Here is a 22500-nt window from a genome sequence, read left to right as displayed (position 1 = left end):
CCTTGGCAACAATCACAGCAGCACATCTTTCTAGCATTGTGTCCATGTATTTTCTGAGAGTTTCAACCCCAATGTCATTCCACACTCTTAGAAGCTCATTCCAGAGAGTTTCCTTAGATTGTTGCCAAGGGGGGCCACATTAAATATTAGAGTAAAATGTGAAAAAAGGACTGGACTGATCAATTTGTAGGTGAAATATTCTCAGCACCTTTGCCTTTACCTTTTGCAATGGCAAAAAAGTGAAAGTCAGGCTCTGGGAACAAATAAACCACCAGTTTCTTAAGATTTGACAAGTGTTCTCATATTTTTGACACCACTGCATATTGACATAGCATTTGCTTTTTACCTCCGCCAAGGAGGTTGTGTTTTTGTCAGCGTTGGTTTGTTTGTCTGTCTGTCTGTGTGCAAGATAACTCAAAAAGTTATGGACGGATTTGAATGAAAATTTCAGGAAATGTTGATACTGGCACAAGGAAGAAATGATTAAATTTTGGTGGTGATCAGGGGTGGGGGGGGTATGGGGGCCACGGGGGCCACGGGGGCCCACTGATCTGCCTTGGCGGAGGTCTGCGCTCTACGAGGGTTTTTTTAGAAAAGGCAGCGCAGACCTCCGCCAAGGCAGATCAGTGGGCCCCCGTGGCCCCCATACCCCCCCCCCCCCTGATCACCACCAAAATTTAATCATTTCTTCCTTGTGCCAGTATCAACATTTCCTGAAATTTTCATTCAAATCCAGGGCACTGATCTGCCTTGGTGGAGGTCTGCACTCTCCGAGTGCTTCTAGTACGTACGTATGCACGTACGTACAGACCGACAGACAGACAGAGACACACACACACACACACACACACACACACTCACACACACCCTCACACACACACACACCCCTCCTTGGCGGAGGTAAAAAACAAAAAAAAACCCCCACAAAGGCTCAGATGTGTATAACAACTGATCAATTAATTAGTCAGTCCTTGTTCAAAGAAAGAAAGAGGAGCAGAGGCTGAAGACAGTCACTGGTACACAGATATACTCCCTAGTCCAGTTTAACTTTCTCCAAGTATGCAAGAAACAGAGTCCAAGCATTTGAGAAAGTGTTCACAGAACAGGTCCTCAAAGACCTGAGCTTTTCCATCTGTATTAATGACAACATATTATTGACCCATGCTTAAAAAGATGGAGGGTTTGGAGACTTCCATTCTTTTAATATCAATCTCTTGGCGATTATCATTCCAAGTTCCAGTGGACGCTGTAATGTTGCAGGTATATTCCCGACAGTCTGAGAACAGCCAAAAATAGCAAGTCCTGGTTCAGGCTGAAGGGGCCTTTTATACGCCCTAGAGAACCAGTCAAATATTTTAGACCAGAAATCTGTCAATGAGGAACAGAACCGAAAGGAATGAGACAAGGTAATTTCTAACACTTTACACTTGTCACAAAATGGGGAGACTGAGGGATAAATCTTGTTCAGTCTGACTTTGGAGTAGTGGAGACGATGGACAGTCTTATACTGGATCAGCTGATGCCTACTGTTTATAGAACAGGGATGAATTTTAGACAAACACTTGCCCCACATAGATTCAGCTAATTCAATGCCGATCTCTTCTTTCCAAACATCTCCTATTTTCACACTATCTGCTTCAACACATTCATCAAACAAGTGTACAAATTTTGAGATGAGATGTCTGGAGGAAGAAGGGCTCCCCAGCACATAACAGATCTCGTGCTCCATAGGAAGACTTTTGTAACTTGGGATTTTAGATACAACATAATGTTTGACCTGTAAGTACCGAAAAAAGTGAGAGTTGGATAGGTTATATTGTCTCTTTAGTTGACTGAAAGATGCAAATTCACCATCAGTGTACAAACTTTCAAGTGAGACCAAGCCCTTCTTCCTCCAGTCACCATAGGACTTGTCATGCCAAGGGGGTAAAAAGGAATGATTGAAACATGTAGGTGTTTGTACAGAGGTCTCAGGCAGTGCTAAGAATTTCCTGATCTAATTCAAAATTCAGACAGACTGTTTTACCACAAAACATTGATCTTTAAGGGAACCTGTTTTTTCAAACTTGCAGAAAAACATGGCTGGCAAGGAAGAGTTATGTGCAGAGCTGGCTTCCAGTCTCAGCCACAAAGGGGCATTGGAACTAAGGTTGTTCAAAGCGCCTTGCCGCCAAAACATCAATACCCTCATCTTAGCAGCCCAGTAATAATGTTTAAAGACTGGCAGGCCTAGTTCCCCCTTCACTTTGGGTTTCTGTAAGTGTATTTTCGAAATTCTATGATTTTTATTATTCCATACATAGGAAAGGATAATTGAATCTAAATTTTTGAAGAAGGCCATGGTCAGATATACAGGGAGATTTTGACATAAATAAAGAAATCTGGGAAGAGAGACCAGTTTGATTGAGTTTATGCGACCAACCATTGATAGAGGTAAGATTTTCCAGCTTTCAATGTTATGTTTAAGCCCTGATGAGAATTCATCAAAGTTTACCTTAAATATCAGCTTTGCATTTTTAGGTATAGTTAAACCAAAATAATTGAACTGATCATATACCACTTTAAATTGAACACTGTCTAGAAAACCTATTGAATATAGAGTGGACAGAGGCATAAACTCACTCTTTGACCAATTTATGGTGTAACCAGATATTTTACCGAAAGAGGTGACTAAATTAAGAAGTACGGGGACCAACTCTTCATATTTTTTTAAATACATAATTTCATCATCAGCATACAAACTAATAATTGTTTTCACACCTCCAAGCTCAAGTCCCTTTATCTGCGGGTTATCTCTTACTCTCACAGCAAGAGGCTCCAGTGCAATAGCGAACAGGGCTGGGGAGAGAGGACAGCCCTGTGTAACTGATCACTGCAGCAGGAAAACGGCAGACTTATCACCATTTGTCAAGACAGAACATGATAGACTTTTATATGTCAGTTCTACCACAAAATAAATATTTCACCAAATCCGAACCTGCGCAAGGAGCTTATTGGCTAATTTTACTTGAAACTCAATCGTTTCATGTCGGCGATTGAAAGTCCCTCAGAATTTCTTCCTCCACAAGTTTGCTGTGGCTTAGTGGCAGGTGAATGGAATGTGGAACACTGCCAGTGTAGTCTACCAATCAGGGTTCTCCAGCACATAGCCCCGCCCCTCATGAATTCCAGGTAATCTGAAAATTACTACCTCCCTACCAGGAACTTCTTCTGGGAAAGTCTGGGGGTGAGGGAAAGATTTTTTCCCGGGTAAGTTAGATGGAAACGCACCGAGGTTTTTCAAAGTTCAGGGTAATGCTTAAAGTTCCTGCAAAAGTTCCTGCCGTGGGAATGGGCCTATTGATACACCAGTGTGCATGACACTGGAGGCAAGGTGCCCAAGGACACAACAGCACATGACTAGAGCAGAGCAGGATTCGAAAAACCAACCCTTCGGTTATTGGATGACGCGCTCTACCTTCTGTGCCATGGTTGCTTCAGACTAGTGTAACTACTGGCCAGATTATGAATGGAAAAACCCCCATAAAGCAAACAGTGTCTCTTAATTATATTTATTCCAGCAATGAAATACATTTTCTTTTAACAAGAATATTTAGTGCACAACAGTTAGAATGCACTACGAAGTTATGCATTCAAACAAACAACTTGAGAGTCTGGTTTCGACTGGCTCGATATGTAAAGTGTCATGAGATAACTTTTGTTATGATTTGGCACTATATAAATAAAATTTGATTGATTGAACTAGGCTAAATACTTAAGAGTTTCCATCAGCAATAAAATTTCCTTAAAAGTGCATGACATCAGTAACAAACGGTTGACTACTAAATTACTTGTTGACTAATTTTGCTGTCGACTGTTTGTCAACTGCTTGACTAGTCGTTGCAGCCCTATAATATTATATCCATATATTTGGATTTCATTTACAATTAACGATACATTTCACTGGAAATCTTTCTTGTGTGCATTTGTTTATTGAAAGTAATTTGACATCAAATGAAGTGTTGTGGAGGCGTAAACGACAAAGAAATTCGTGGAGAATGGATTGGTTGTCAGTCAAGCCTTCCTTTATTGTGCACAAGTGAGAAACTGACAAACAAAGCTTCACCCTCTCTCAGAAGTCAGTTCTGACCTGTCTAGGAAGTCAGTCTAACTTATAGTAGCCTGCGCTAAGCTTAAATGTGATTGGTTAATATGATGTATGACGCTGTCGCTAAGCAGAAGAAAGAAAATAAGATACAAACAGAAAGAATGCAAGACCTTGGAGTTGTCCTGGGAAGTTTTAGGGAGTTGGGTTATGCTGTATCTTGTGGTATCGTTAGAGACAAAGTAGCTTAGAAAACATGCAGAATTGAGAGACTGACTGAGAGTAAACATTCATATCTAGGCCTGTGATTAGAAGGAGAATGAAAACTGAAGAGCTATCATAGGTGTCTTATAAACTAATAGAAGAGTTATGGTCAGTATTAAAATCAGTGTTGACATTCCCTCCTTTTGATCCATCAGGATCAACTACACGGGAAAGAAAAACACACAAAAATATCATCTGTTATAACAACGTTAGTATAAAATAGTAAAAAAACAAAAACAAAACGTCAGATATAGTAACAATAACATATGGTTAGACCTTCACAGAATTAAACATCAATCACATCATAAGTCTTTCACGAAAACATCAAATGTATGACCAAAGAAAACCCAGATAAGCAGAGTGATAATGGTGGAAAGGCAGTACCAGGAATATAGCAATGAGTCTTTTTGCTTAGCTTAAGATTGTCACGTCGGTTGGGATTTTTCTGTGTGTGTCGCCATGTCTCACAGGAGAACGAGCGTCCTTCCTGTCAGTTAGGCATTGTCCAAGGAATCAGTGTACATGTGGGGCAGGGAATCTTCAGTCACTCGCCAGTGACCAGGCAAAGGATAGTGTGTGTGAGACGTCACTGGGGTCATTATCACCGTTAGGTTTCAGCCAGTGAGCATTGAGGGTGTGGGTGTGTAATGCAAGGTGATATCAATTCCGGGCTCTACAACGTTGGGTGGTGGCTTGGCACGCCACTAGTCGTTGATTAGAGAGGGCATCTGCGATGGGACATGTTCTATTGGATCGTCTGGACAGGGAACCTTCTTTCAATGGGTGGTGTGGATCCATGTAGGTTGTTCTGGGATCTTAACACATCTTGGATCTCCAAGATTTACATCGGAGGTTCTTGACGAGGATCCAGTCATTGGGCTGGAGGGTATACAGGGGACCTGTGGCTGGAATGGGGAGGGCCATAGCTACCTGTTGAGAGAGCTATTTGAGGTGGGGAGAGAAAGCAGCACAACAAGAGAGCATATCATGTTCGAAATGAGAAGTGGGAAGAGGTTTGGAGCTTTGGAGGAAGAATCCCAAACAAGGAGGTGTGGCAAAAAGAATTTCAAAGGGGCTGAGACTATAGGCCCTTTCCCACCAAAAGGCCCAGGAACTTTATTATCAGGAACTTATTTACTAGGAACTTTTTGGGGTAAAAGAGTTCCTGGTAACTGCGTTTCCACTGCACCCGAAAGTTCAGGGTAATTTATTCAAATCAGGTTGATGATGTATGAGGGAGCAGTAACAGAAACTGTAGTCCAGTTCATGTACATTCACAAACTAACCTCTAGTTCAATAAAATGACACCAGTACTTAAGTGGACAGGTTGGGTTTAACATTTTACTGGTTGTTGAATCACTTAATCCATCTGGAATACATTTTAAATGAAGTTAACCATCATTACATACCCTTAATTTGTATTTATAAATGGTAGAACATGTATTTTCAACTTCTCATTCCTTAAACTAAATCACATCTAACTTTATGTGTGATGGATGGTTGTTTCATTTCTATTGTTTACAGATATGATAGTCCAGGTTCAACCCTAAAGTCAGACAGATTTACTCAAATGCCTGCATTTAATTCAACTGCATATTACTGATAAAAGTACTTATACTCATATTTTGACGCCTTGTAAATGAACAGACAGTATTAGGTTAGATTTTTTTTAATTAAAATTTGAAACAAAACAAGGTGCCTTGAGATTAAAAGGGAAATAAACGTGTGAAAGGTTCAGGCTTTTGGATCAGTGTGTGGTCCAGCTGGTCCAGGACAGCCGGTCTGGAACTCCATGGTCCCGGTCCTTTTTTCGCTTTCCTACAGGAAAAGTAATAAAAATGTTAAAATGAATAACAGAACACATGATAACAGATTCCTACCAGTGTGATGTGACATGTGACCTGTCTGACCTGGGCCGTTGTAAACAGCAGTAGATGATGGACGAGCGCACAAATGAGCCACAGGTTCAGAAAAAGAGGCGAGTCCGTCCAGTGCAGTTCAGGTGGAAATCACAAAACATACAGAATAAATCAGTGTTCAGCTCACAGCGACAACACGAATACATCCAGTTCTCAGATTTAGGTTTAGTGTCAGACTGTTGACCAGTTTGCATTAGGTTAACTGGACTTCACTTTGGACTAAACAGCTGATGCCGCTGACTACTGTTACAACATGAACCAACTAAACAGGGAATATTTGTGTCATATACATACCTTTGGTTTGTTCGACAGTCTGATCCACTGCAACTGTTGTGGTCCTTTTAGTTTCTTTTAATCCTGCATAAGTTTCTTCTTCTTTTCTCATATTTCTTTAGGTGTGTGTCTTATGTTTGGCTCCGACAGCTTTTACTCGCTCGTTTCGTGTCGGCAATTCAAAGTCCGTCTGAATTTCCTCGTCGTCCGTCCACTTCTTGTAGCTTCTCTTTTGGTCCGTTTTACAAATTATCAAAATACTAAGCTTGTGGAAATTAAATGAGTTAAATATTGGCGGTGAACAGAATGTGGAAATGCTGCCAGCTAGTCCACCACTCAGCCTTCTCCAGCAGACAGCCCCGCCCCTTAAAGTTCCTGGTAATCTGGAAAGTACTACCTCTCTACCAGGAACTTCTTTGGGGTAAATTCGGGGCTGGGGGAGGGTCAGTTACCAGGGTAATTTTCGGTGGAAACGCACCAGGAACTTTGAAAGTTCAGGGTAATACAGAAAGTTCCTGCAAAAGTTCCTGCGGTGGGAAAGGGCCTTATGTCTGTCACGGTTTCACATGTGCATGTACATCAAAGCGTAGTCCATGGGAGACCTGTTTCTGCACAGATTTTAGCCAAATTTTGTTTAAGGGTGGCATTTTCTTGTTCTACAGCTCCTCCTAAGGCTGGATGATAAGCACAGTGTGTGCGTAAATCTGTACCCAGGGAGGTGCTGAATTCTGTCAATGTTTTATTCACAAAATGGGGGCCATTGTTGCTGGAGAGTTGGGAGGGAACTCCCCATGTAGTAATAATTTCTTGGAGGAGGGCTTTTGCCACAGTTTTCAAAAATACAGGAAAAACTTTTCAACAACAGATTTCTAGAAAAATAGAAAATACTCAGAGAATCAGTACGGGTTCAGGTCAAACAGATCAACAGCACTGGCAAAAATCGAGGCAACAGACAAAATGACAAATGCTATAGTTAATAAACAATATGCCGTTGGAATATTTATTGATCTAAAAAAAACGTTTGACACCATCAACCATGAAATATTACTCACAAACCTGGAAAGGTATGGCATACGGAAGATTGTGCTGGACTGGGTAAAAAGTGTTTTTAGTGGGAGACAGCAGTTTGTGAAATGGGGTGATCATATTTGGACATTGCTTGTGGGGTCAATATTGGGTCCTAAATTTTTCCTTTTGTATATCAATGGAATATGTAAAGTTTCTAAGGTATTGCACTTTGTGTTGTTTGTTGATGATACAAATATTTTCTGCTCTGGGGATAACTTACAAAAAAATTTGCTGTACAAGCAAAAATTACAGGAGGAAGTCACTATAGAAATGAACAAACTAAAAATGTGGTTCGATAGAAACAGGTTATCATTAAATCTGAGCAAGACAAAAATAATGATATTTGGAAATTGTGGAAATAATTCACAGGTAACAATAAAAAGAGATGGAATTGAAATGGAGAGAGTTCATGAAATAAAATTTCCGGGGGTAACCATAGATGGCAGAATGAGTTGGAAAGCACATGTCAAACATGTACAAACTAAAGTTTCAAGAAGCATTGCAATAATAAATAAAGCAAAGAATGTTTTGGACCAGAAATCATGCCACACTCTATACTGTTCTCTAGTCTCACCATATTTACAGTACTGTGCTGAGATCTGCGGTAACAACTACAAGACCTCATTACAGCCACTAACCATCATTAAAAAAAAAAAAGAGCAATACGGATCATTCACAACATTGGCTACCAAGAACGCAAACTCATTATTCTTACAGTCAAAATTACTCAAATTCATAGACACTGTGGACTATCAAACAGCTCAAATAATGTACAAAGCTAAAAATAATCTATTACCCACAAATATACAGAAAGTATTCAGTATTCATGAGGGGGGTCATAATTTAAGGGGAAAATTAACTTTAAAATTCACTTAATACGCATGACTAGGAAGGGTTCTTGTGTTTCAGTCAGAGGGGTGGGACTGTGGAACAGATTCAACATGCAGTTAAAGCAACTTTCAAGGATGAAACAGTTTAAAAGGACGTACAAAGACACAATTTTTTTGTTTTGTTTTTTGTTTTAGAGGTACAGGGATGAGGGAGGTGTTGGGTATCACTTGGGATTAGAAGGATGGACAAGTATGTGGTATGTGTATATGTATGTGTATGTATAGGTTTGTATGTGTATATATGCATATGTATATATCTGTTTATGAATATATATTTACATATATGTGTTATTGCATTAGGTGTTTATGTAAATCACATTATATTTGTTCATAATCATATAAAGCCAGAAACCAAATTATTTAATAATAAGTATCAGGCCTATGATAGTATACCGTATAAATATGCAATAGGCCATCTGGTGATGGATGTGCAGCTTGTACCTGTTTGTTAGTTTTGTGGACATTGTTAGTGGCACAAATCAAGCATTTTTTTTTTTTTGGCAAAAATGATCAGCAAAATTAGTGAACCCTACAGTGCACCAGTATGGTTTTAGTGCTTTACCCATCCCTCCTTTTCACACATGGTCACGCCCATGGGTCAATTTCACAAAATGGGGAAAGAATGGCGGGGAAGGTAGGGGAGGCCATCAGGGGAATGCCAGACACAGTCATCATGGAGGCAGGCCCTTTCAGCTTTCCAGGCTGACCTGTTAGAAGGAGAAGAAAACCTTTGGAGAGACAAAAGGGAGTTGAGAGGGAAGTGGAAGGGGGAGGGGTGTGTGTGTGTGTGTGTGTGAGGAAGGAAGGAGCCAAGAGACACAGGATCTGTGGAGAAAGTTCATCATGGCATCGTAGTGTTATAATCAAAGAAAATTGTTCACATCTAAGCAGGTGTCAGTCACAAAACACAAATGTTAAGTAAGAAAATATTAACATTTTCAGTGCCATGGGCCGATTAAATTGGCTTTACGAAAACAACCTGTAAAGTGCCACGGGCCAATCAGATCGGCTTTGGAGAACACGCCGTATTTGTGTACAAACAAACCATCCACCCCCATTTCTTTCTCACATTTCGATGACGTTCTTTCTGTGTCCCCCTTTTGAGACCAAGCAGATGGGAATTTGAGGTCACGTGACCGAATAATATTTTTATATCTTTTTAATGTTTCTTATTCTCCGGTGTTTCATCAGAGAGAGCCCTCCATGCCGAGGGGCGGCTGTGGACTCCGGTGGCTGTGGCGCCTTCTCTCACTGGGGTCCGCTCCTTTCTGGTGGGTGGGGGTCCCAGTTGGCCCTCTCCCACTGGTTGGGATGCGGGGCTGTGTTGCTGGTGCCTGGTCGCCGGGGTCGGCGGCTGCATCCTGGTGCGGATGGCTCCCTGAGACAGCGCCTCCTAAATTGATGTTTTACTTTTACTTGTACATTTTTGTTCTGGTCTACCCGTGCTCAGTCAGTCCTCTTAAGTATGTGTGAGCTTGTGGGTTTGCATGTATATGTGTGTGTGTGTGTGTGTGTGGGTGTGTGTGGGTGGGTGTGGGTGGGGGCGGTACTGATTTTTAAACTGATATGTAAAGCACTTTGTGCTACAGTTTTTAATGTATGAAAAGTGCTATATAAATAAAGATTATTATTATTATAAATTATGCAAATTACGATCAATAATGAATCGGCTGCGTCCGGTGCGTTTTGAATCTAATCAGCAATCGGTCGGATGTTACCGAGCGGTTTCCTGCAGGATTCTTCAAATATTATAAAAACGACGCGAAATACTGAAAAACGGCCAAATTCTGTGGCACTTTTAAGGCTTATTAACCCCTTAACTGTCTGGCACTTAAAGAGTTAAGAAATTACACTACTATAAACGTTTAAGCCCATCAGTGTCTTTACACTTTCACAACAAAAGTTACTCATGTTTTCCTTTACTGTATCCTTTTTGCATATATTTCCTTTTATCAAGTATGAAGTACACTTAAATGAATCAACTGATCAGTTTACGTTACTTTACATTCAAAAACACTATTTTCACAGTGAGATCAAAACCTCAAGCATCACTCAGGCAACCCTGGGATATGAATCACCCCAAGTTGAGCCAACGCCTAAAACCCACACACTTGTACCGGTACCTTACTCGCACAACAAGAACACTAAAGCCACAAAACATACAATGCAAACATTTATGAACATTTATCACAGCCATGGCACAACACAACAGAGGTCTTAAAAAGCAACAATAACACATGGGAATTTTCACTGAAGGGGATCCCTTTCTTTGATTTTTCTTAACAGAAAAAAAATGGGTGAGCAGACAGGTGAGATTGGGGCAGGTACAATAACTCCAGCGCAAAGGAGGGAGTCAAAGACTAGTGTAATACCATCGATGGTTTTCTGTCCAAGGGGATACTGAAAACAAACTGGGCGATAATCAGATTTTAGGTGCAATATTGACTGGAGGGAATTTTTATTTTTATTTATTTTTTAATCAGACCTACATTGTAGTTATGTGAGGCCCAAAGCATATCAGGAATCAATTCAAGATCAAAATCAGGCACATGCAGAGCTAGGAAGAGGAAATAGTAAGTGCATCATTTTGTTCCTGTGATGACTTGAACTTTGTTCTTAGTAATGAAGGCCCCTGAATAGGCTGCACAGTAGAATATTCTCGGGAGAATAGAGCACATTGGAATTTGGAAGAACGGAAACTGATGGTGAGGGCTGCCAATCAGTGATCAAAAATACCTGGTGTGCTGTAGGACCTAAGTCCTGCCAAGCTGTGAGCAAGGACACGCAAGAGACATGTGAGGAGTTGATTTTGTCACTGTAAACAGTGGTTGAATTGAGGGTGAGAGTTCGACAAAACACAAACACATGGGGTCAGACCATATGAGGTAGGGGGTGGTTAAGGTTGAATCCTGAAAAGTAGAGGCTGGCCGATTATCGGCGCCGATATTTGGAAATTTGACGTATATCGGTATCAGCCTTTTTTTAATCCGACGGGCTGATATTAAGAAATCAATTTAAAACTGGGTTATTTTGGCTCAGATGCAGCCGTGCCTCTCTCTCTCTGTCCCTCCTGCACTATCCACTCTGCGCCCTCTGATTGGTTGAGGCTAAAGCTGTCCTCACACACACAGACTGGGACTGATTTGGGATGAGACTGTGTTCTACATACATTTTCTCCATTACTAATTCATAGTGTGCAGAGCATTTAGAGCCAGATTGATGAACTAATGTTCTGGTAAAAGCTCATCAGACTCCACCTTAGCGTGCTTCCCTAAAACAAGTGAACTGAATTTTTTAGGCGCTCTCTCTTAATCACACACACATACTTTTCTATCACGGACTGTTTCCATCTTCATATTATCAGCAGTCTTCTTTTAACTAATTCACACACATGTCAGGAGGTAATATGTGTTAGCAGAGCTGCCGCTAATGTTTACTCTGCTCTGACATTATTCTGAAACATTAGCAGTACTTGTGAGATGTAGAGTACAGGGATGTGTATTACAGTTTCAGAAGAGTTTTCTGTGTTTACCTCTGACACGTGTTTTCTCTCCGGAGCTTCTCACACGAGAGAACTTCACCTCTCTGCGGTGTGTACCCCTTCCGCGTCGAAATCCGACGTGGAAGGGGCACCCCCTGCGTCAGATAGTGCTGCTATGGGGCTCTGACTATTTGGGGTGAGACTGTGTTGGTATGTAATGTAGTAGTGTGTGTTTGCATTAAGGTTACATGAAGAACTCTACAACTCACAACTACTGATGTTGCTGTGAGCTTTCTATTCCTATGATCTGAAAATTAAAGTAAAGATGACAGAGAGTAAAATTCAGAAGTGATTTATCTGAACATGGTGGAACATTTTAAATCCTGTGTGGGCTCTTTAAAGCCCTAAAGGCTGTTTGTGTTCTGTCAGGAGTTTAATCGCACTCATAGCAACTATTATACTTTTTTATGTAGCTTTTGTCATATTAATCATTAATAATGTAGCAACATAGTTTTGAATGACAGGGTCCCTGCTATCGCATGGTAAAATATAAAATTTAATAATGAAATCAACTTAAGGTGTCCCAAATGCTGTAATAAATGAAGCATGAAGAGTTGAGCAGATGTCAGCATGTGGCCCAAGAGTTTACAAGAGTCTCCCTATATTTTTGTTGTGTTTGAACTTAAAACAAAGATAAGTCATTATAGTTATATTTAAATTTTACTTTATTTACTGTGGAAAAATTTATTTATTTAAGCTTTTATTCAACTTTATAAGAGATGTTTCTGAGTCTAGGAAATCCATGCACTTCTGGAGCTATTATTTTGTATTTGTTTGATGAAATAAACATGCTTTAGGCATTTAAATGAAGTTCAGAGTTTGCATTATTCAAAATCTTTCACGCCGATTTTTACACTTTTACTGCAAATGAATATCGGCCCCAAATATCGGTTATCGGCCTCCTCTAACTACTAATAATCAGTATCGGTATCGGCCCTGAAAAACCCATACGAAAACCCAAAAAAAACCCAAACGAAGCTTCGCCCTCTCTCAGAAGTCAGTTCTGACCTGTCTAGGAAGTCAGTCTAACTTATAGTAGCCTGCGCTAAGCTTAAATGTGATTGGTTAATATGATGTATGACGCTGTTGCTAAGCAGAAGAAAGAAAATAAGATACAAACAGAAAGAACGCAAGACCTTGGAGTTGTCCTGGGAAGTTTTAGGGAGTTGGGTTATGCTGTATCTTGTGGTATCGTTAGAGACAAAGTAGCTTAGAAAACATGCAGAATTGAGAGACTGACTGAGAGTAAACATTCATATCTAGGCCTGTGATTAGAAGGAGAATGAAAACTGAAGAGCTATCATAGGTGTCTTATAAACTAATAGAAGACTTATGGTCAGTATTAAAATCAGTATTAACAGAAGCATCACTGATAGGCAGTGACTGGACAAACATTCAAGATGGATTTATTACAACAGGTCACATTTTTTTTTAATATCTGTTGAGCCAGAAGTACTCATTGCAAATTTACAATTTAGGCAGGAATTATTAATCTCATTAAGTAGGTTCATCTGGTAACTTCAACATGGCTCTAGTTCTTAGTAGTAATTAGTAAATTTGTTTATATAGTAATTAATCATTTTTTGATATATTTTAATCTGACAAGTGATCAGTTTTGTGTATGTACTAGTGCTTGATTGGGTTGTCTTCCCTTCCTCATCAGTCTTGATTTGTCATCCTTAGGAGAAACCTGACCAAGCAGTCTCTGATCTTCAGTCACATGCTTGCTGAGCTGAAAGCCATCTTCCCCAATGGCCTGTTTCAGGGAGACAACTTTAGGATCACCAAAGCGGATGCAGCAGAATTTTGGAGAAGGTCATTTGGGGACAAGTGAGTCTTTACTTAAGTTATTTATTTATTTACAATTTTCATTTTGATTTAAAGTGTCTGGTAGCCCACTGATTGTTTCACAATGGGTTGGATCATAAATTTAATGTGAAATGCTCAGAACATTGTCTGATCTATACATCATAGATTCAGAGCAGAAGGGTTTAGATGTCAGGAAGCCGTGAGAAAACCACCACACTGTCAAAGTACACATTTCTGCGTTCAGTTTTGCACTTACAAATGTTGACTGGAAGACTTTTCTTCTGCAGTGAATAATTGTATGTCATATTTGTTTAACACTACTGCCATTTATTATAACAATAACAATAATAATAATAATAATAATAATAATAATAATAATAATAATAATAATGATAATGATGATGATGATGATGATAATAATGATAATAATCTATAATAGTGATTAGTTCAAAATAATGGTTTTGCCCTTTCCCAATAAAGAATGTAAACTATATAAGCCTAAGATACAAATTCTACTACTACCTCATCTTCTTCTTCTACTACTACTACTTCTACCTCTTTTTCTTCATCTTCTACGACTTCTACCTTACTTCTACCTCTTCTTCTACAACTTCTACCTCTACTTCTACGACTCCTTCTACTTCTTCTACTACTTCTGCTACTGCTTCTTTTTCTTCTTCCACTACTACTACTACTACTACTTCTTCTACTACTACTACAACTACTGCTACTACTACTACTACTTCTACTACTACTACTTCTACTACTTCTTCTACTACTACTACAACTACTGCTACTACTACTACTTCTTCTACAACTACTACTACTTCTTCTTCTACTTCTTCTACTACTACTACTACTACTTCTTCGTCTACTTCTACTTCTACTACTACTTCTACTTCTACTGTTAATAAATAAATCAAGGGTAGAAAAGTTACCACTGAAAAGGTATTTCATTGGACCCGACAATGATTCACCCGATTCTCACCTTGATTTGCAAAATAATAATGCTATTTCATGCTTTTTTTTTTTTTTTAAGCCAAATGTGGTTTGTCTGATAAACTTCTGAGTCTGGGACAGCCCTGCCAAACTGTTTACATCTGATATATTTTTACATGCTGACACCAAATGATTTAAGTTCATTGATGCAGGTGGTTAGTTTAGCCTGACTTCTGTTACTGGATAAAAACAACATAAACCCCCCCACAAGTTGTGATATTGTGTAAAATGTCAATTATAAATAGAATCCAATCCAATTTTTTTTGAATTTTCAAAAAGTTAAACCCGAGTTACTTACATTAAGTTGATGTATTTCCCAGCCCTACTATTTACTATATATTTAACAACAGCATGGCTTTGTGACAGAGTCCAGGTGCTGAAGTCATCGTCCTGCAGTCCAGACCTTTTGCTAATGAAAAGCATTTTCTGTTCGACAAAATGAAAGTATGACAAAGGAGACCAGGGACTATAGAGCAGCTACTATCCTCTATCGCAGAATAATCGGACAACATTCCTCTCAAAAACTCCAGACTTTCATGGACTGTTTTTAAAAAAGAGGGGTTACTGAACCCTTGGCATGTGTTCAAAGAAAATGGGAGAAAGAACTGGCCACAGGGTTTCCTGAAGATGTATGGCAATCTATACTTCACAACATTCATTCATTCTCAATCTGTTTAAGACATATAGTCATTCAATTCAAGATGGTTCACAGACTGCATTGGTTCAAAGTGAAGTTGACAAAAATGAAATCGGACTTGAATCCTACTTGTGATTGTTGTGAAGCTGAGCTGGCCACATTGTCACATATGTTCTGGTTTTGTTCAAAACTGAAAAACTTTCGGCAGTCTATATTTAAATTTCTTTCTGGTGTAACAGGGTCTCATATTGAACCTGAGGCAACAATTGCAATATTTGGCATTACATCATTCTTTTCCTTTTAACCAAAAATCTCACTAGAAGCACTCGGAGAGTGCAGACCTCCGCCAAGGCTGATCAGTGGCCCCCCCCCCGTGGGCCCCCCTACGCCAAGGAGGATATGTTTTTGCCAGGGTTTGTTTGTCTGTCTGTCTGTTTGTCTGTCCGTTAGTGTGCAACATAACTCAAAAAGTTATGGACAGATTTTGATGAAATTTTCTGGTCTGCGCCCCCCCTCGTGGGCCCCCCCACCCCCGATCACCACCAAAATTTAATCATTTCTTCCTTATCCCATTTCCAACAAACCCTGAAAATTTCATCAAAATCTGTCCATAACTTTTTGAGTTATGTTGCACACTAACGGACAGACAAACAAACAAACAAACAAACCCTGGCAAAAACATAACCTCCTTGGCGGAGGTAAAAATCTAATTGCCTTCACTACTCTTGTAGCTCGTACACTAATACTAATTAAATCGAAAGATAAACAACCTCCAACTTTTAAATCTTGGTTTCTGGATCTTTTACATCATTTAACATTGGAAAAAATTAGATATTCTGTAAGAGGATGTGCCAATAAATTTTTCAGTACCTGGCAACCTGTTCTGAATCACATAAGAGGTAGATCCCTCACTTATTCCAGAGTAGTTTTATTAATAAGAGTATGTGACTAATATCTGTGTTTCTTATTTTTTATTTATTTATTATTATTGTTGTCAATTATCATCTTTTTTATGGTGCAACAGGGTGGGAATGTTCATGGGTTTGAGTATAAAAAACTAGAAGCACTCGGAGAGCGCAGACCTCCGCCAAGGCTGATCAGTGGCCCCCCCCCCGTGGGCCCCCCTACGCCAAGGAGGTTATGTTTTTGCCAGGGTTTGTTTGTCTGTCTGTTTGTCTGTCCGTTAGTGTGCAACATAACTCAAAAAGTTATGGACAGATTTTGATGAAATTTTCTGGTCTGTGCCCCCCCCCCCCGTGGGCCCCCCCACCCCCGATCACCACCAAAATTTAATCATTTCTTCCTTATCCCATTTCCAACAAACCCTGAAAATTTCATCAAAATCTGTCCATAACTTTTTGAGTTATGTTGCACACTAACGGACAGACAAACAAACAAACAAACAAACCCTGGCAAAAACATAACCTCCTTGGCGGAGGTAACAAAACAAAAACAAGAAAAGCACTCGGAGAGCACAGACCTCCGCCAAGACAGATCTGCCCCCCCCCCACCCCCCCGATCACCACCAAAATTTAATCATTTCTTCCTTGTGCCAGTATCAACATTTCCTGAAAATTTCATGAAAATCTGTCCATAACTTTTTGAGTTATCTTGCTAACAAACAAACATGCAAACACACAAAGCAAAGTGATCACAATACCTCCTGGCGGAGGTAACAGTGACTGTATAATGCTTTTCTGGATGACTCCAATATGTAATAAAAACACTTGGAACAAAAAAAAAAGAGGGGATGCGCCAAATGGCCCTATTCAGAGGTCGCGTTAACCAAAAATTGTCATTGACAGATTTTTTTGATGACAGAAAATTCTGAAGGCTGTCCGTCATTTTGACAGATTAAACTACTGAGACTAATCTACCAAAGAAAGTTTCAAACAAGACTGTGAACAGAACCTGCTAGCGGGATTGCCGGTCTGTCTGTCTCTTAACAAGGCATCAAACAATCCATAATAACATCCTACCTGTATATAACCCTACACTGCCACTGTTCACAACTACGCTGAATACAACACTGCACCGGGTTGGGTATCCGATGGGTGACCAACAGGTAAAGGCGAAGACACACCAACCTGACTGCTGATCGTCGCCAGAAAAGGTAGCCTAACTGATCAGTCAGCTCCCATCTCCCTGACACGGTCAAAGTGTGAAGAACACACCAAATCGACTACCGACTTCAGTGTACGTTCTGTGCTTGCGCGAGACGTAAAACCGGAAAATGACAGAACATCTCTCTAAACACAAAGCACGCTGTTGTCATTGTTGTCAGCAGAGAGTGTTGAGTAGTCAAGAAGGGTTGTTGTTGTACTTGTTGAACGGATGGCTAGTAATAAGAAGATACTGGCATTGTCAGCTCTCGGGCTTCTTCTTGTGGAAGAAGAAAGATGTCACCGGCGAAAACTAAGGAGAAATGACACTATGCTAACAATGCTAACAGTGCTCACTTCAGGAAATGAATGAAGTCCATAGGCAACACTGACTGGCACTCATTCAGATACGATATGAGCAGTGAACAGCCTATTATAGAAGATGATAATAGTGTGAAGTACCTTGGCATAGCTGTATTCACATGTAAACATCTCGTTCAGTGATTCACTAGTCAAGGGCTATCCCTCCACCAATCAGATTAGGCCAACTGAACGACGGGTAGTGGCTGATTACACATGTTGAATCTGCTGAAAAGACTGGTGACGGCATTAACGATGGCTGATCGCAGAGAACCCACCAACCAGATGCATGTTACTGACCTCACCAGACTGCCCGATGATGTCCGAATGCCGAAAATCGGGTTGGTGTGCTGCCTGAACTGGCAAAAATGTGGGGATGGGATAAAAAAAAAAAAAAAAAATTTTGGTTGTACGAGTAAAATTAAACAAAATGCAGGTGGGTAGCAGGCAAGGAAGTGAAAAAAATAAAAGAAGATTCATGGATGAAAATAGTTTGTACGATGTTTAATGATGATCATCATCCAATTTGAATGCGGTTGATCCATAGCCGGTTTGTTTTATTTTGAAGTGAGCTCTACATTCGGCCACAGATTTCACATTAGAGATTTATTGATGACAAAGATAATGGTGCCTTATCTGATTCATTTATGTTGGAAAGAGGTACAAGGCAGGAGTGCTGTGTTTCACCGCTCCTCTTCGCCCTTTGTATAGAGCCGTTAAGTCAATAGATAAGGCAGAGACCTGACATAAAAGGAGTTCGGATGGCATCCGGTGAACAAAAGCTGTCCTTGTTTGCGGATGATTTGCTGCTAACCTTAACTAACCCAACACAAACCTTACCGAAATTTATGAAAATGATCGAGGAATATAGTTCAATGTCAGGTTACAAGATTAATATTAACAAAACCCAGGTCTTAACACTAAAGTACAGCCCACCAAATGAGATCAGGAATTTGTAAAGATGGAATTGGGAAGCAGAATGTGTAAAATATTTAGGTGTCATATTAACCAAAGAGTTTTCCGGGACGTTAGGGGGAAACTATCGCCCCCTAACAAAAAAGTTAAAGGCAGATATACAAAGATGAAATGTGATCCCCTATTTGAATTTATATTCCAGAATAGAGTAAGCTGGAATGAACTTTCTTCCGCACTTGTATTTATTTCAGTGTCTACCGATCCTGATGCCAGAAAGGCAATTTGTAGAGTGGGACAGATTAATAGCGCAATGTATTTGGCAAGGGAAAAAGGCTCGAGTAAGGTACAAAGTTCTGCAGTTTAAGAAGGAAAAAGGTGTTCTGGGTCTTCCCAACCTCAACGAATATTACTTGGCAGCACAGATAAGACCTTTAATCTGGCTATGCTCTCAGTCATACAAAGCAGGATGGAAGGACATAGAAGGTACATCAATGGAAGGAATACCTATAATATCTGTGTTTATGGATAAAGAATTACAAAATGAGTTAATGGCACCATGTGACTCAATGTTACACACAATGTTGGATTCCTGGAAAAAGATAATTAAAATCTGTCAAATAGGTAACCAGATCAAAATACTTAGGCGGTGCGCCTTTGACTCAGCATTTAAACCGAACAAGAATGATGGGAGATTCAAAAGGTGGATTGGGAGAGGACTGACCACCTATTACTCATTCATGCAGAGGGGGGTATTTCAGAGTTTTGAGGAACTTCAGAGGTCTCATGGGTTGGAAAAGGATGACTTCTACAGGTATCTGCAGGTTAGAACTTATTGTGATCAGAGTCTACAAGAGACCTGGGATTCAGCTGATCTAGGTTTCTTTAATATGTTTTTATCTTTGTTGAAATCTGGTTCATGCACTAAAGTTTTTTGATTCAGACCACATTAGAATAAGTGGGAGAAAGAAGGAAATCTAGTTATTTCAGCTGAAAGCTGGGAAAAGATCCTCAAACTACAATGGATGACCTCAAGCTCCAACAATTGGAGGGAAATTTGTTGGAAAAGTTTTGTTAGATTTTTTTGTAACTCCTGCCCAGAAAAAACATCAGGGCAATGGAGACACCTCTTGGAGAGACTGTGGGACAAAGAATGCCAATCACTATCATATTTTCTGGAGTTGTCCAGTGATCAAACCATTTTGGGAACAGCTATGTGAACATTTAAATAACATTTTTACTGAAAAAATTCCTTGTAAATGTGAAGCCTTGTATTTAGGAGATATCTCATGTGATAACTGGACTCTGAAAGATAAAAAGAAACTGTTGTTAATCCTTTTGTAAGCAAGTAAAAAGACTATCACTTGAAAATGGATAAAGCCTGAAGCACCCACAATGGAAGAATGGATCTATATCACACAGGACATTTACATTCTGGAGAAGTTGACATTTTGTTTTAAGGGTCAAAAGGAGTCTTTTTTCACTATTTGGTCAAAATGGAGAAATTATGTTAAATTTGTAAGGGATGTGAATTGAATACGTCTGTTATATGAAAACATTTATATGATATACCATATTTTCTGGACCATAGAGCACACCTGAATATAAGCAGCACCTGAATATAAGCCACATCCACCAAATTTTAAAAGGGGGGGAAAAAAAAAAAATTAACATATATAGGCCTCACTTTACTACAAGCCGTAGGTGTCCATGTTATAACATGAGATATTTATACAGAAAGACGGTAAAAAGAAAAATTATTTAAATATTTATTTACATATCATAACTGCTGTTTTCCAAACAGTGCCTGTAACACGGCATTAAAACAGCAGTAACACAGCTGGTTAAAAAACCCAGAAAAGTCAATGATCGCTATCTTCACCTTCCTTCTGCGCATTGAAACCACTGAAGTCGTCTTCTTCAATGTCGGAGTTGAACAGCCTCAGAAAGGCTCCATCACACACCTTCTCAGTCTCTCTTCCGTTGTCACTCTCAATGGCACTTGCATACAGCAGCTCTGTTTCCTTTTTGGACAGCCAGATTGATTGCTTTTAACTTACAAGCGGCATTATATGCATTTCTTCATGTGTTTTCCATGATGAGTGTTTGTGCATGACATGCAAAATGATGGTTAAAAGTTAAGCTTAAAACTTCTCTTCGCATCACCTCTTCCACCTGCCTGTCTCGCTTTTGCGCTTCCTGCTACAGAGCACCCCCTGGAGCCCGTTAGCCCGTAAAAAAACTATGCTTGAGCTTCATCGTTGTTTAAGCTGCAGGGTTCAAAGCGTGAGGAAAAAAGTAGCGGCTTATAGTCTGGAATGTACGGTACATATCTGTTTAGGTTAATGTAAACATACACACCTTAATGTGTTTTATCTTGTTGATGAAGTAGCGGAGTAAGCCCTCTCCTCCAGCCCACTTTTCTTTCTTTATTTTATGTGTTCTATATTTGACTAAAAATCTTGGATTAGCATCTTCTTTCAAATTTGACATGTGGATATTGAATTATACCCGTAAGGGAAGTTTTGTGCAATTTGCTTTTCCAAATAAACAAAGAATGGAGAAAAAAAGGGCACATTTTCTCATTTGAAATAAAAAATGTGGCTTCATGGGATTTTCAAATCATTGCATTCTCTTTTTATTTACATTGAAACAGTGTCCCAACCTTTTTGTAATTGTAGTGGTAGATGTTTATTTACATTGTTTTAGAAAACAACAAAACAGTACTATTCTTTCCCCCACCATATAGAACCATAGTACCGTGGCGGACCTTTCGTCAGGCTCTCCATGAATTTCACCCCATCAGTTCAGGTCTTGAGGCCATGGCCTTGAAGTCGACCATCGACCTCACCTGCAACGACTACATCTCTGTGTTTGAGTTTGACATATTCACCAGGCTCTTCCAGGTGAGACAGACAGAGAAGCATCTGCCAACACACCACAGCTTGTACACTACAACAACAATTGTCTTAGGAAAACTAAAATTTTGCTGAAGGTAAACCATCACTTTAAGAATGTCAAGAGTAAGCCATTTTATGATGCCTGTAATAGTTATAGTCTGTGGTGATGATTATAGCTTTTGTATAGTTTTAGTGATTTCTCTTGTACAAATTTGATTTTGCTTCCAAACTTTTGGTCTAAGAGTTTAACACTTTTTTGTTTACTACATAATTTTATGTATGTTCCCTCATAAATTTTATGTCAATATTAATTCCCAAAGTGGGGAATGATGAGTATAAACAAAAGATTGAATACGAAAGTGTGCACAAATTTTTGACTGGTTGAGGCTGTAACTGAATTGTACTTACATTGAACTGGGCAATGCATGAACCAACTGGTCATTAATCTGTGTATTTGTTTGTGTGCTGCATAGCCATGGTCATCTCTTTTAAGGAACTGGAACAGCCTGGCAGTCACACACCCAGGATACATGGCTTTCTTAACCTATGATGAAGTCAAGGCACGATTGCACAGGTTCATCCACAAGCCTGGCAGGTGCGATATATGACACACATGATCCATGGCACACATACAGAACATAGTGAATAAGCAAAGTGGATTCGTCTGAAAGTTTTAAAGATTTGGATCTTTCTGTGTGACAGGTGTCTCAGATCAAAAAGGGGCCTCAGTCTATGACTGGGC

The 22500-nt window shown here is 39.6% G+C and overlaps 1 protein-coding gene across 2 annotated transcripts in view; it reads left to right on the top strand.

The window, feature by feature from the left end:
• Positions 1-22500, top strand: part of LOC115432915 (E3 ubiquitin-protein ligase CBL-like) — a 103646-nt gene that overhangs the window by 32121 nt on the left and 49025 nt on the right. For both annotated transcript variants that reach the window (XM_030154017.1, XM_030154016.1), the window contains 3 exons: positions 13723-13869; positions 21608-21764; positions 22232-22353. In XM_030154017.1, the coding sequence (XP_030009877.1) occupies positions 13723-13869; positions 21608-21764; positions 22232-22353 (426 nt within the window). The remainder of the gene's footprint in view (positions 1-13722; positions 13870-21607; positions 21765-22231; positions 22354-22500) is intronic.

This window comes from Sphaeramia orbicularis, chromosome 14 (genome assembly GCF_902148855.1).
Source record: "Sphaeramia orbicularis chromosome 14, fSphaOr1.1, whole genome shotgun sequence".
NCBI classification, from domain to species: Eukaryota; Metazoa; Chordata; class Actinopteri; order Kurtiformes; family Apogonidae; genus Sphaeramia; species Sphaeramia orbicularis.
Note: the sequence above shows the minus strand (reverse complement) of the source record. Positions and strands in the feature narration are given on the sequence as shown.